At 41.4% G+C, this 13,633-nt stretch overlaps 1 protein-coding gene across 6 annotated transcripts in view; it reads right to left on the bottom strand.

Annotated features, from left to right (window-relative positions):
• Positions 1 to 13,633, bottom strand: part of WRN (Werner syndrome RecQ like helicase) — a 30,917-nt gene that overhangs the window by 3,063 nt on the left and 14,221 nt on the right. For 4 of the 6 annotated variants that reach the window (XM_027689860.1, XM_027689858.1, XM_027689859.1 and 1 more), the window contains 20 exons: positions 13,488 to 13,555; positions 13,217 to 13,325; positions 11,606 to 11,674; positions 11,326 to 11,408; positions 10,702 to 10,808; positions 9,800 to 9,987; positions 9,534 to 9,711; positions 8,799 to 8,980; positions 8,050 to 8,151; positions 7,588 to 7,680; positions 6,212 to 6,353; positions 4,647 to 4,817; positions 4,470 to 4,564; positions 3,761 to 3,836; positions 3,522 to 3,595; positions 2,597 to 2,675; positions 2,192 to 2,304; positions 1,616 to 1,730; positions 960 to 1,085; positions 109 to 271 (listed from right to left, as the gene is read on the bottom strand). In XM_027689860.1, the coding sequence (XP_027545661.1) occupies positions 109 to 271; positions 960 to 1,085; positions 1,616 to 1,730; positions 2,192 to 2,304; positions 2,597 to 2,675; positions 3,522 to 3,595; positions 3,761 to 3,836; positions 4,470 to 4,564; positions 4,647 to 4,817; positions 6,212 to 6,353; positions 7,588 to 7,680; positions 8,050 to 8,151; positions 8,799 to 8,980; positions 9,534 to 9,711; positions 9,800 to 9,987; positions 10,702 to 10,808; positions 11,326 to 11,408; positions 11,606 to 11,674; positions 13,217 to 13,325; positions 13,488 to 13,555 (2,333 nt within the window). The remainder of the gene's footprint in view (positions 1 to 108; positions 272 to 959; positions 1,086 to 1,615; positions 1,731 to 2,191; positions 2,305 to 2,596; positions 2,676 to 3,521; positions 3,596 to 3,760; positions 3,837 to 4,469; positions 4,565 to 4,646; positions 4,818 to 6,211; positions 6,354 to 7,587; positions 7,681 to 8,049; positions 8,152 to 8,798; positions 8,981 to 9,533; positions 9,712 to 9,799; positions 9,988 to 10,701; positions 10,809 to 11,325; positions 11,409 to 11,605; positions 11,675 to 13,216; positions 13,326 to 13,487; positions 13,556 to 13,633) is intronic. The other 2 variants (XM_027689861.1, XM_027689862.1) reach the window with 2 other exon arrangements.

Below are 13,633 nucleotides of genomic sequence, written 5' to 3'. Positions count from 1 at the left end.
TTTCTGAGGATGCCACTACTACTTGGTCAGGCTGTTGGTTTTCCCCCCCAAAACATTTGAGTAAATAGAGATTTAAGAGAGATGCTCAGTCTTTTCCATATGACTCACCTGAGTCAATGGGAGGATTACGGATAACATCAGTAATGACCTGTTGAACTTCAGGAGTCAATCCTGCTCTCTCCAGGCTGACAGGGAAGCCAGCTTTCATGGCCTGCAGCAGGTGAGTACCAACCACAGCAAGAGGCAGAGATCTGCACTCACTTATAGCCCTCTGGGGAAACAAAGGCAGAAGGGATCGACATGGCAGAATGGTCTGAAGCACAACCAAAAGCCTGGCAACTCCCCATTCCCAAAAAACAATCAGGAGATACCAGCACACAGCAGTGCAACAAAGCTCCCCAAAACACTGCATTACTCCTCACAGTTGCCTAATTTCTTTTCCAGCTTGTAAAGAAGGTTTTTCTCTTGAAGCTACTATTTCACAGCTTAAGTGCAACATCTCACCTTGAATTTGAGACTAAGCAGCTGTGGTGCACCTGACCTTCCAGAGGTCCAACCCAACATCCATGCAGGACATGGATAACAGCACCAAAACAAATCCCCCCCTCACTTTCACATGTTGAATTCTTCTCTTAAAGCATTTGCCTTGAAGAACAACATCTCAAACTTGTACTTCTCAAGGAGAGATTTCCAACTGGTGTCTTGCACTCCTCAAAAAAACCCCCCAGGTTTCAAGCTTCTACTCCTTTCTCCCCAGGGAACACACAGTGTGCATATAATCATCAGGATTAGTGGATATAGAGCATCAAGTTGCCCATTAATAATTGTACAAGTATTTGTTGTTCATTTGTCCTTAGGCACACTTAAATAAGGGATCATCTGACAAGGTTTACCCTCAGGAGGGGCAAAGCAAAGCTGTTAGTTTTCCAAGTAAAGGGCCTCCACAGGGAAGAGCTTACCACAGACAGGTTTTTCTCTTGGAACAGGATATATGTGACGTGCTCTGTGGGAGAAAGGGCTCTAGCACACTTCCAGGGAGATGCTTCTTTCTGATCTTTAGGTGCAGGTGCGGGGAAAACGTCAGCCTAAGTGAGATAAAACAAAATTAAAATAATTTTTTATCTGAAGCTACCTGAATAAGTAACATTAACAGAATCAGTCACCTCTCTGGAGGTTGGTTTTGACCCAAACTCAAATGTTCTACAAACAAAGAAAAGAGGGAATCCAGATGGACACCCACATGTTCCCATTTTCTTAAAACAAGCATGAGGCTGTCCAAGGGCCTTGGAAAAGAAAACCAGGCAGAAAAAAACCCCAGTGTCCAGGTCAACACATCTTCGGTATTGCTCACTGCATGTGAAACTACTCCATCAGAACAAACTGTGGCATTCAAATCTGTTGCTTAGCATGGGAAACTCCTCTATTTGAGCTAAACTTTTTCTCAACACAGATTTATGGAAAACAACTGAAAAACCAGGAATGCTTTTGGTTCCTGTTCCTAGATCATAATGCTTTTTTTGTGAAGCAGAAAGATGACTCGATGGAGTCCCATAGCTGCAGACCAAAATACAACAAGGCTCTTGCCAAAGTAGTAGACACTTCAAGTATGTCATACCTGTAAGTCATTTACTTGGCAGAAGTCCTTAATTTCAGCCAGGAGAGGGATCAACATGGTGGACTTGGCTTCAGATACACCATCAATTTTCTTCACGTTCTCAACACTTGTAGGCCTGGTTTGAGATGAAGAATAAAAAGCCATGGGAATGTCCTATGCCAACACTTGGAAACATCAAGTGTCTGTGAAGGACACATTTGCAGCACAGATCTCTTAATAAAAACTTGAAAGTATTATTACTGTATCCTTATGTCTGCAACTAATCAAGTTCACTGTTTGCACTTCTAAATCATCAAGTTGGACCACAGGCAAAGCTTCAAGTTTGCTGCTTAATACTTTGGAGAACGAATTTACCACAAAACATGTTTATTTGTCTCTACCTCCCACATAAGCCCCCAGCTCTTCCATGCAGTAACAACATACACATTCCCAAAATATTGTTGTCCAATGCCTTTTAGTAGCTGGGGGAGACACTCTGGATGCTTTATCCCTTCTCCCAAGAGAAGTAGAAAGGGGATTTGTGACTTGGTTTGCAGCCTCCCCAGTTTGTACAACATATCTCCATGCTGGCTTTACCTTATCCGGGCCATCTCCACCAGGACTTTATTGGTTGCCAGGACAGCTGGAGGAATTTCCTTCTCATTAGCTACCTTCTGTCTAGCAGTCAGCAGCTTGCCATACAGAGCAGTCTGGGAAGAAGGGAGCCAAATTCTCATGAAGCAGCTCTACATCACTCAGAGGAGCAATCAATACAAGAGGAAAAAGTTATCCACTTCCCTGATCTTTCCATTAATACACAAAACCCCCTGCAATCCTTTAATCCGTCCTAACATATTTAAATTCCTCTTCTAGGACTTTTATTCAAAACAATTCATTTTTAAGAGCTGTCCAAGCCAGCTGCTCCAACATAGGACAACTGTGGTTTGCAGGTTGACTGCAATTCAAAGATATCCTCCCTATCCCTCCAAAGAAAACCCTTACTTCTAGTTCTTTTTCTCGAGATGAAACAGATGGTTCTTGGGGTTTCAAAGGAGATTTCAGTGGTGAATGCCCTGAAACACTAACAGAAAAACAGAAGTGTGAAGGAAGCCTTGCATTAGATGAGTTTATTCACAGACTTTAACAAACACAAGCTCCAGAAAGCACTTGTGCACTCATGACACGATTCTGATGCCATCCCACCTCACATTTTTCCCCATGAAGAACATTAATCCTGGCAAAAAGCACTAATAACCTGAAAACCATCAGTGACAGGGACACAGCTGCTGTGCTCCAAGTGGAATTAGCACAGCTCCCAGACTCAGGAACAATTGCCCTTAATTAGACTACCATGATTATACTGCTTTATCTGTTAGCAGACACGCTGGACTAAGAGCATCCTTTCCTAAGCATAGCACAAAATAACTCTTGATTTGGATTTTAGCTGTCCCTAAAATATTTTATCTTCCCATGGCTGCAGTGGCAATTATTCATTTAAGTGACACAGCCTCTTTTCCTGTCATCTGCCAGCATCAGAATAGTGGCCTGAAGGAGGAATCCGCTCAGAAATACAAGGTGCATTTAATCTGAAGCAGCACATGAGCCAGGAAAATAAATTACTTGGTCTGCTTTTTGCAAAAGGTTATTTGATTTCTTTTGACCTGAGGGAGCCTCAACTTAGTCTTAGTCTTCTCCAGACCAGTGTAGAAAGGCAAAGCCCTTAAGTGATGTTAACTGCTAAATGTTGTAATAGCTCAAGGTTTTGAAATATAATGCAAGTTTTAGGCACTTGCCTTTTTTTTAATGCATGAAACATTTTCACAGCCACTTCATAAGAGAACGCTCATTTTAAGGATCACTCTACAAGCAGTATCCCTATTAACACAGTCAGAGTTAGGGAATTCTGTTTCCATTTCAAATACTGTACCTGTTAAGCACGTTACTGCTTCTTGGAGGAGTTTTACCTTTTTTCTCATGTGAAAACATCTCATATAGAGACATCTATTAAAAAAAACAGAAGAACAAGACAAATGCTGATTTACCACCTTTTCACTGAGGTTGCTGTTAGCAGTAAAATATTAATTTTAATATTAAGATATGTTTGCAAGGGTTTTTTTAAATGAGCAAGGATGGATCACAGTGCAGGAGGGTTGTACTGGTACAAACCTGCTTGACTGGTGACTGTGTTGTTCCTTTGGTGCCTGGGGAGCGCTGGGCTGAGAGGACAGGCAAAGGTCTACTGCTGTAATAAAATTAATTATATTTATACCTTCATCAAATCAGACCAAATCATTTGTACAGTCACATTGCCCTTAAAAAAAAAAAAAATTAACATTTTGCTAAGCAAACCAATTTCAAGTTTTTTTGTGACAAACGGAATTTTCATGACAACCCTTGAAAGAGTTTTGATTTTAAAGATCCCATTAGGGGAGAAACCAGTTAGTGCCACTTTTTTGGTTTGCACTAAGCACACAGCTTTCAGCATTGCTTACTGGTGAAATAATAAGCTATTTTTTTAATTCTAGAAGACAGAGCTGAAAGAGTCACAAGTGTATTAGAAGGCAAAAGAAAACTGGTACTTTATCATCACCTTTATTAGCAACTCTGTGTAGGCACCAGAACAGGCTCCTACAGCCAAAACCGAAGAGCTTTGTTCTAATAGTATTTCCTGCTGCAGCAAAGCCTCTGCAATCTCCAGTTCATTATTCTTTCTGTTTTTGTGCAAGACCAAGTCAGCACTCTTTATTCAATTTAACCAGAAGCAAAAGCAAAACTAAAATTTCACATGCTCTGCTGTCCAACCCCGCCACCTCCAAAAGCAGGTTTCAGATACAGAGCTGATGTTAGTGAAGAAGTGCTCAGGTGCCATAACTACCTTCTAGAAGGCCTCTGCAGATTAAGGTCTTCACTGGACTGCAACAGAAGACTTGGATTTGAGGCAGATCCAGCTTTTGACAGCCAATTTCTACCCTGTAAGAAAAACCATGTGGCTTAGCTATGGATTTGAGAGCTCAGGGGAGCTCTCAAAGGGTTGCTTCACACCCGAAAGTACCTTCTGGGTGAGCACACAAATGGTTGCAAACTTGTTATGCCCTGAGACTTCTTTGAGGAATCCTTCCATGATCAGCTGCTGGCAGAGCAGCTTCCACCAGTTCTCTGGCCATTCTTTCCCACTGCCAAAGAGGGGGTGCCTTCGGAACCGGTCTGGCAAGTGTTGGGAGTTCTGAAATTTTTGAAAGAATCACATCTCTCCAGTCCTTGTGGAATCAAGTTTTAAATACAACCCCCAAAACAAAACTCTGGAAAGTGAGGAGCTTCCTCTAATCTAAACCACTCCTGCACTTTCTGACAAGATAGATCATGATTTTCTTTTGCAGTAAAACCCCACACCAACCTACACTTACATCACAGAACTATTAAAACATCTCCCTTCATATATGAGGAGGTTACAAGGAATGACCCAGCCATCCACAGCAAAGACATCAAGTCACCCAGTGCAGTTTGTGTTCAACCACTTGAGGTCAACCTAACATTGCAGGAGTTCAAACAGAAGCTGTTACCCACTCAGTTTTTGATTTAGAAGAGCCTACAGCAGTAAAAATAAGTTCACAAGTCCTGTTTAAGTCCCAGGACACAGATACTAAGCCAGAAGCAAGTTCATTACACATTCGCTCTACTCCTCCTCCTCCAGCCTTCATTGCAGAGTGTTTTTTGTTTGTTTTAAAACATTGCTGATCTACTCATATCTTACCAACGGTTCAGGCTCCAGAAAAGCTGATTAGCTTCTGTCTGATGGGTTTTTATGCCCCTGAACTCAGAGCCCAACTACTATTCCAGCCCAGAAAAGGCTATTCTTATAGGCAGTAAAAGGCTATTCTGGATTTGCAGTGCAAATATGGCATAAGCTTCACTTACTCCAGTGATCTCATAAATGAATAGTCATCCACTGAAATCTGTTACAGAATATTTCTATCCTAGACACACTTGTTAGACAACAAGCAACTTTAATGTCTTATTAAAAAGTTAAAAATGGACATAATTCACCCAGTTTTATCAAGGACTACAGGTCATTCTTTCTCTCCTCAGTTTGTAAACATAAAAAGTGATTCTGCTCTCATTGTAATTTTATTTCCAGTGAGCTTCTTACTTCGTATTTCAAACAAGTTATAAGTAAATATATGCAGAAATCCTTTATGTTCATTCTAGTATCCTACTTCTCACCTCACTGCTCCAAGTCAGCCAGCAGCACAAAGCCACAGTGAAAGCAATCATTTGCTTTATTCAAACATAAACCAGCTATTTTTAAGCTGTTAAGATGTTTATTCTTTGTCCTGAAAAGGCTGTTCCTTTCAAGACAATCAAAGCAGTGTATTTTCATAACAAACTTTCAGGACAATCATCTTGTTTCTTGTAGGGGAAGTGGTGCTGAGCAGCTTCACTGCTGATAGTTAAAACTCTCTCTCTATATATACAAATATCCATCTCTCCAAGAAAAAGGGTATACACACATGCACATGGATGTAAACCCATGTATTGGTTGGTATATCAATCTAGAGGGACACTGGAACAGCCCCATCCACTCTCAGAACACATCCAAGGAGTTCAACTATCACTTACAGACCCTCGGAGAAGCAGAATGGGCCTTCTAGTCCCAAACTTCTCTTCCAGGGCAATCACTGCAGACAGCAGCTGATGAGCTTGCTTCCCAAAATCCTGCAAGCTGCCCTCAGAATCACTGGGGGCTCTAAGACAGGAGCCTCTGGAGGCAACAAAGAAAACCAAGTTTAATACAAACAAATCAAGTCCCCTTTCCCTTGTTCCCAATATTATTGGTAGCTAAAGGAAATAACCACAAGTGATTGAATTAAGTCTCACATTTTTAGTCCTAGTACTCTACACTTAAGATGTGTTTAATTATTTATGTCAATGTAGCTTCAAGTGTCTCACACAGCTGTCCAACCCAAAAATAAGCAGTTCTTCCTTGTACCTGCTGTTACAGAACATTGTCCCAGCAATCTTCTGAATTGACTATTTAAATATTCTGACTGGTTTAGGCATGTGCAACATGTCTTTAATTGCACCTAATAGCCAATAGGTTTTTGTCTGTTTCTTTGAGAAAACAAAGGAAAAAAACCAATGCATTTATTACTGACTGGAAGAACCCATTGAAAAGTTACTGGCACACATCACTTCCGAGGAGAAAAAGGAAAACTATCTATTCCAAGGGATTTCAGTTCTGCAATACAAATTCACCATCTGGCTCTTTACTGGCACAGCAACATGACTGCAAAGATTGAAATGATGATCTCTCAAATTCTCCTTTAGGTATTGCAGAGGCCAAGCAAAGACTTCCTAATTCCTGACATACTCAAGTGTAGCTGAATTGATCACCATTTTGCAGAAGGCACTTCAGCATAATGTCTTGTCTTGGATCAGAAAGCACCAGGCTACCAGCAAGAACAAGGAATCCTTTATTATAACTTCAGGGAAAGCTTTATTATAACTACAGGAGAAACTGTAGCAGAAAGGTGTTTCTGCTCATGCCTCTGACTACTGACCCCCTGAATTCCCTTCAGCACATGCATGAGATTATTATCAAGGCTAAAAGAACACATGTCAGCACATGCTGTAACAGGAAAACAGTTCCCTGGACACTGGGGCAATTTAGCCCACACCATTTGCAAGTGTTTTCTTTCGGGATTAATTACCCAACGGGGCTTAAATTGATTAATAAAAACGTATTCACAGTTTCAGAGTGTTGCTTAAACCCTTATAGGAACTGTGACCATGCTCTATTCCAGGCTTTCCCCACAGCTTAACTTAGAGCTTATGGCTTGCTCAACTCATTAGAAAAAGGTTACTCCAAAATATACCTCAGGCTGAGCATCTGCAAGATCAGATGCATAAAAGCCAATTATTTTAGATAATTTGCCTTCTAAGTCAGTCTGAGAGAACATAACCTCCAGTATCAGTCTTCAGGGAAGAAAGCTTACCTGGACCTGCAATTATCACAGCATTCTTCTGTGCCCATGATGCCAGAGGAAACCTTTCGGAGCTGTTTGTCTTCAAAATGAGACAGGATGATTCTACCCAAGGGAATGGATGGAATTCAATAAAAGACCAAGAATTTACACATGAAATTTATTACAGAAAACTGAGTTGAAATCAGCATCATTAATTAATTCACTAGGGAACCAATTATTTAGCTTTGATTCCTCTGAAGAAAAGGTTTGGGTTTTTTAAAGTAAATAAGGAAACACTTGATGTATGTGTACAAATGTGCTGAAGGTTGTATTTTTGATACTGCTCATTAATATAAAATAGAATGTTCTGTGCCTGTAGAACACACTGAGTGTAGGATGCCTTCTGGTTACAACCTCCAGCTGTGACCAAGTCAGTAGCTCTTATCAGAACTGCCTGAAGTGACAAAGCATTAAGCAGGTTCCAGCACTCACTTCCTCCTGCAGCTGTTGGACACCAGGTACTTCTCCATTTTTGCCAACATCTTCAGTTTGTACAACCGGAACTTCTCATTGTGGATCTCATTTATGAGGCGTCTGTCAGCCAAGGGGAAAAGTGAAAAGCCTTAAACACTCACCACTATTCCCCTGTCTCACACCAAAAATGAAATGTGCCAGGCATTCACAAGGAACAGCTAGAAAATATATCCTACAAAATCCAGCCCCAAGCTGCCTGCCTGCTTCTCCACAGCCTTGATCCTCAGAGCACAAGGCATACAAAGAAAATCACTTTTTCCCCACATTCCTCTAAATATTATTCCATCAGAATAGTAGGACTTCTTTCAATCTCACAGGCTACTGAACTTTAGAGATCCATGCCAAAAAGGCACCAAGGAGGGAGAAAAGGGCAGAGGGCACTGAGAGCCGCTTCTCTCATTCCCTAGTCGTCCAATCTCTGGCAATTTGTCATCAGCTCCACTGCCAGATTGCACAATATGCTGGGATATCATCACTCTTCTTTTAAGAGCCTCACAGGTGGCATGTTAGGACATATCTACCTGTTGCCTCATTTAATATCCTTCACAGTAATCACTGGAAGCATCCAACTGAGAAAATAACATGGGACTACTTGATGGGAATACGGAGTGCTCGTTCTGCACGAGCCAAACCTGAGCTACCACCTGCCCCACATGGCATCAAAAACTGTTCTGGTTGTGTCAAATCAGTTGTCCCCAGTCCTTTACCTGTTACAAGCCAAGTCTGTTGCAGCCCACAAGACGTGGCAGGAAGCGGGAAGCCCGTCACGGCCGGCTCTCCCGATTTCCTGGTAATAGGATTCCATTTCCTTGGGGGCACCATAGTGAATAACCGTCCGGATATCTGCTTTATTGATGCCCATTCCAAATGCCACTGTAGCCACAACACACTACAAAACAAGAGGCCACATGCTGAGTGTTTTCAAGTGAGCACAAAGAATGAGCCTGGATTAATGTTCACACTTTCAGTGACAACTTGTTGCTACAGACTCAAAAATCCAGCTTAAATTATAACAGCTTCAGACTCACACGTGGCTACCTTAAGTCTGATTTTGGCCAGAGCATAGCCATAGGATTATAAACACAACAGGAATGATGTGCTGAGGGAAATGCAGGAGTGTTTTCAAGTAGCTGTTCTCAAAGGTAATGTGAGAAGGAACACAAGTCCCAGGATAACACTGCTGCCTAGGAAAAAAAGCAGCTCACAAATTGTGGTCATGTTGTTCCAGCTACCACTACTTTCCTTAGATGTCATGCATTTTTTAAGGGAATTACTACAGCCAGGAATCTTATTACTGTCAGCACAGACCAGCAATTTTTTTGCCCAGAATTGGAGACAGAGGAAATCTGTAACACATTCTGATAGTCCAAAATTCTTTCTACCACCAAAAACTAAACTCTGCAGTTATAAATAGGACCAAGTGGATTTTGTTTCCTCCATACCTGAATTTCATCCCTCATGAACTGGTGGTGGGTGTCTCTCCTTTGTTTGTTCCCCATTCCAGCGTGGTAGGTACCACAGGCCACATTGAGTTTATTCAATTCAGACACCACCTGCTCAGTGGCCTTTCTTGTAGGGCAGTAGATGATAGTGGGGCCTTCAAACTCATACACAGAACTGCTTAAAATAATAACAACATGTAAAGAGACAGAACAGAGGAAGTCATCCACCTGCAAGAAGTCTGAGGGATCAACAAAACCAGGCTTACCTTCCTTTCCTAGTTAGGAACTGTTTCAAATCCCTACAGATATCTCCACTTTGTTGTCCAACTTCCAAGTACAGGTTAGGTCTGTCAAAACTAGTACAGGTAACCTGGGGATTCCTCAGGTTAAGGCATTTCACTATGTCCTCTCTAATTGAGGGGCTTGCAGTTGCAGTTAAAGCAACAATGGGAACCTGCAATGAGAAGCAGAAAAACACCCATGACCTTTCATTAATTTCTTTTTTTAATCAAAAAACTCAATAGGAAACTGATACAGAATGTGAACAGGCACTTGAATGAGTTTATGACCACTGGATCAGTTCAGTTATTGGAAAAATATAGTTAATATTCAGCTTCCTGATTCTAGATCAAAGTTCCAGGACAGCAGACAGGGGCAGACCCTGTAAAATATGAAGTTTAATTCTTAATGTGTGTATCTTCCATGAGTCCACAGTAATTTTCTGATGTGATTAGCTAAACTTAGGGAACATAGGATGAAACTTCCAATAAGAGCACGTAAAGTTCAGGTCTAAATTTTTAAGCTCATGGCAATAAACGCTGGAGGAGTGTCTAGAAGTCAGTTGCATGTTCCTACAATTCACTCAGTCAGGAAAAAAATAAATAAAAAAAAATCCCTCAATGTTAAACCAGAAGCTTAGGGACATCACGTTCCACAGCACAGGGATCCAAAGCAGTTTACATTTCACAAGTTTCTGGATATTTCAGAATATCCTTCAGTCAAGCATTTCAAAAAGAAACCACAAAGCCCAGTCACTGACAGGGACTGCTCAAACTCCAAGCCAGCATGGTCAGCACACCCAAAGCACAACATAAAAGAACCCGTTATTTTCAAACTATCACACAAAATCCTTCTGTTTTATTAGAAATCCAATATATCCAAACCTCACCAGTGGCAGAACCTTCTTTAGTGAGCCTAAAGTTCTAAAGGAGTTTCTGAAGTCGTGGCCCCACTCAGAGATGCAGTGAGCTTCATCCACAGCTATGAGGGTGATACCTGGTGGGCACAAAACCACAGCACAGACATGTGAACTGCCTGCAGCACTAGAAACTCAGTTCCTTGCTAAAACAACTCTTGGAGTTTCCATGCCTTGATTTTACTCAATGACCTGTCCACCAGCTGCATCACCTTTGATAAAAAGAGCATTTTTAAGATGCATTACTGCATTTGAAAACACCACTTCATTGTTACATTCAGCTGAAGATCAAAGAAATACAAATACTAAAAGGCCAAAATATTTAGTGTTATCCATTTCAATTCCTGTGATTCAACAATCAGTGTTTTAGCACCTCCGTTCCCAAATAATTGCCCAACGTTTCCAGGCCAAGATCATGCTAAAGACACTACTCACATTTTTTTGTCAATGACAGGATCTCATGACACCATTTATTTACAGTCACCACACTACTCTCACCAAGGAACTGGTGAAAAATCTTCAGATATTCAAAATTTTTAAACTAAACTATTAATTTAACCTGCCTGGCAACTTGCCACAGCCTTACCCTCAACTTACCAACAGTTTGGTCAAGATCCCGAAGTAACTGTAAGTTTCCTGAACAAAACTCTGGAGTCATGTATATGACACTGTACTGACCCCTGAAAGACCAAAAATACACTGTCAGAGAAGAGAAAACCCCAGACAAGTAAATTCAACAAAGTCGTGATTGTCTTGAAAAGGGAAATGAGAACAAAACCAGATTTCTGATAGGGAACAAGAGGAACTCAGTGAAGACCATAGAAAGCATTCCAGAAAAGTCACACCCACAGTCCCAGAAAGCTTGGCTAAGACTCACCCTCTGATGGCTTCCTTGACCTGTTTTGACTGAGCTGAACCAAGGAAACAAGCTGGAATCCCTGACATTCTGCAGAAATAAAAAAAGCACAGTCATGAACAGATTTCCTCTCCAAGTTTTAGCTTCCAGCCTGTGCCAGCATTTCTAAAGGAAGTTCAAGCTCTGAGGTCAGAGACTATTTTCTTCAAGGATCTTCGTGGGGAAAATCCTTTTGAAAAAGCAAGAGTGGTCCATGGCCACCCAAATCCTCTTCCACTTCCCCTCTAGCTCTCTCCACAAGAGACACATCAGATGAGTACAATCAGGAACTGGAGGAAGGAAGACCATTTTCCTTGCACAGGAGACAAGTTCACTAATAAAACATCTAAAAGAATTTGCTAAATGTATTTTCTTTAACTATTCTCTTCTGCAGTCCATCATACTTGGATGTTATTAGCTCACCATTTTTTTGCCTTGACATTCAATCATTTGTGAGCTACTCATGCTGCATCTGCTAATTTTCCATCAGGTGGCTGTTTTTTAATGACAAACTCCATAATTACCAGCTCAACCAAATTGTATTTTAGCTCTTAATGTAAGAAAACTTGGCGATTTATTGCATCTCTTGGTTTTCACAGCTGCTGAGCAGCCAGACTGTCAGACAAATTACTGAGTGGCAGCAGATTGTAGAAATTCAGTCTCCTGAGCCTTCAAAATGAATGACCCACTTGGAATGTAGTGAATAAACCCTCTCCACTGAGGAAAACAGTGGAAAAGTCAAAGCAGCAGCTGAATACACAGACACCCTGCTGAGTAATACCCAGTCAAGGAGCTGAGGCTGTCCAGTCATTCACCTGCACAGTCATGAAAATGCCACTCATAATTGATGTTTCTCACTTCAAAACATCTTCATATCCCTCCTTTCACAAAAGACCCCTTTTTCCCAAGTTGGACAAGACAAGAATGAACTAGACAACTCAGCGTGATTCCCACAGCTTCAATGAACAAGTGTCAGAAGCGAGTAGCTCTTACAATAGGAAGCAAGTACATGTGGAGAAAGCATTATCAAGTATTAAAGAAAAAAAAAAAATCAAACAAAATTATCTTGACAACACCTGTGACTGCTCATGTAAGAGCAATTTGGTGTCACCCACAAGTTCTCCCCTCAGATCTTTTAAGTGGAGAGGTCAACTCTTAGGAGACCTACTGCACTGTCCCTCTTAAAAGCCTGTGCTATAACTTTGATCTGAATTGCCTGCAGCTTCCAGCTACTCAGATGTCACTTCTCAGACCCAAAGGAAGCCCTGCCCAACTCTGACAGAACTCCCACAGGCTGAAACAGCCCTCTGTCACTTCAGTCTGGGCAAAAAAAGGCCCGTGAACCCAGAAAAACTTTGTGTGTTCCTTCAGAAAGCCCACAAAGATCCTTTGCAAATTCAGCCTATGGTTCACCTACCTGGCAAATCCAGGGATTTGAGACTGTTTACACAGCTAGTGTGTGTTCCTGGAGAAACATATGGTCTACAGCTGACACACAGACAGCTTCCACTTGAACCCCCAAGAAATGCCACAGGCAGGATCTGTGTTTCCACGGGCAATCCAGCAGCAGCTTGTTACCACCACATTACTTACGTCAACTGCAGCACCTGGTCTTCCATCAAGGAGATAAGAGGACAGATGACAACTCCTGTACGTCCAGTATAAACAGGAGGAAACTGGTAGCACAAGCTTTTTCCATAGCCTGAAAGAAAAAGGGGCACAAGTGAGATATCATGTGTCCTACACACTAAAACAGACAATCCCAAAACCTCGGTGAGCCCTAGAAAACATGTTTGTTCTGCTACTCTCCCCCAAAAGGGAATAATTTTTTTTTGCTGTTTCTTAGGGTGTAAAGGTAACTTACCAGTTGCCATGACAACAAGATTATCTCTTCTGTCTTCTAAAAGAGAATTGATGACTTTCCACTGGACCCTTTAAATTAAACAAAAGGAGAATTACTTGGATTTTTGCCACCACACAGACCAAGTGAATTTTATGAAACTGCATATT

Source organism: Neopelma chrysocephalum, unplaced genomic scaffold, assembly GCF_003984885.1.
Source record: "Neopelma chrysocephalum unplaced genomic scaffold, ASM398488v2 Primary Assembly neopelma1_78, whole genome shotgun sequence".
Lineage (NCBI taxonomy): Eukaryota > Metazoa > Chordata > Aves > Passeriformes > Pipridae > Neopelma > Neopelma chrysocephalum.
Note: the sequence above shows the minus strand (reverse complement) of the source record. Positions and strands in the feature narration are given on the sequence as shown.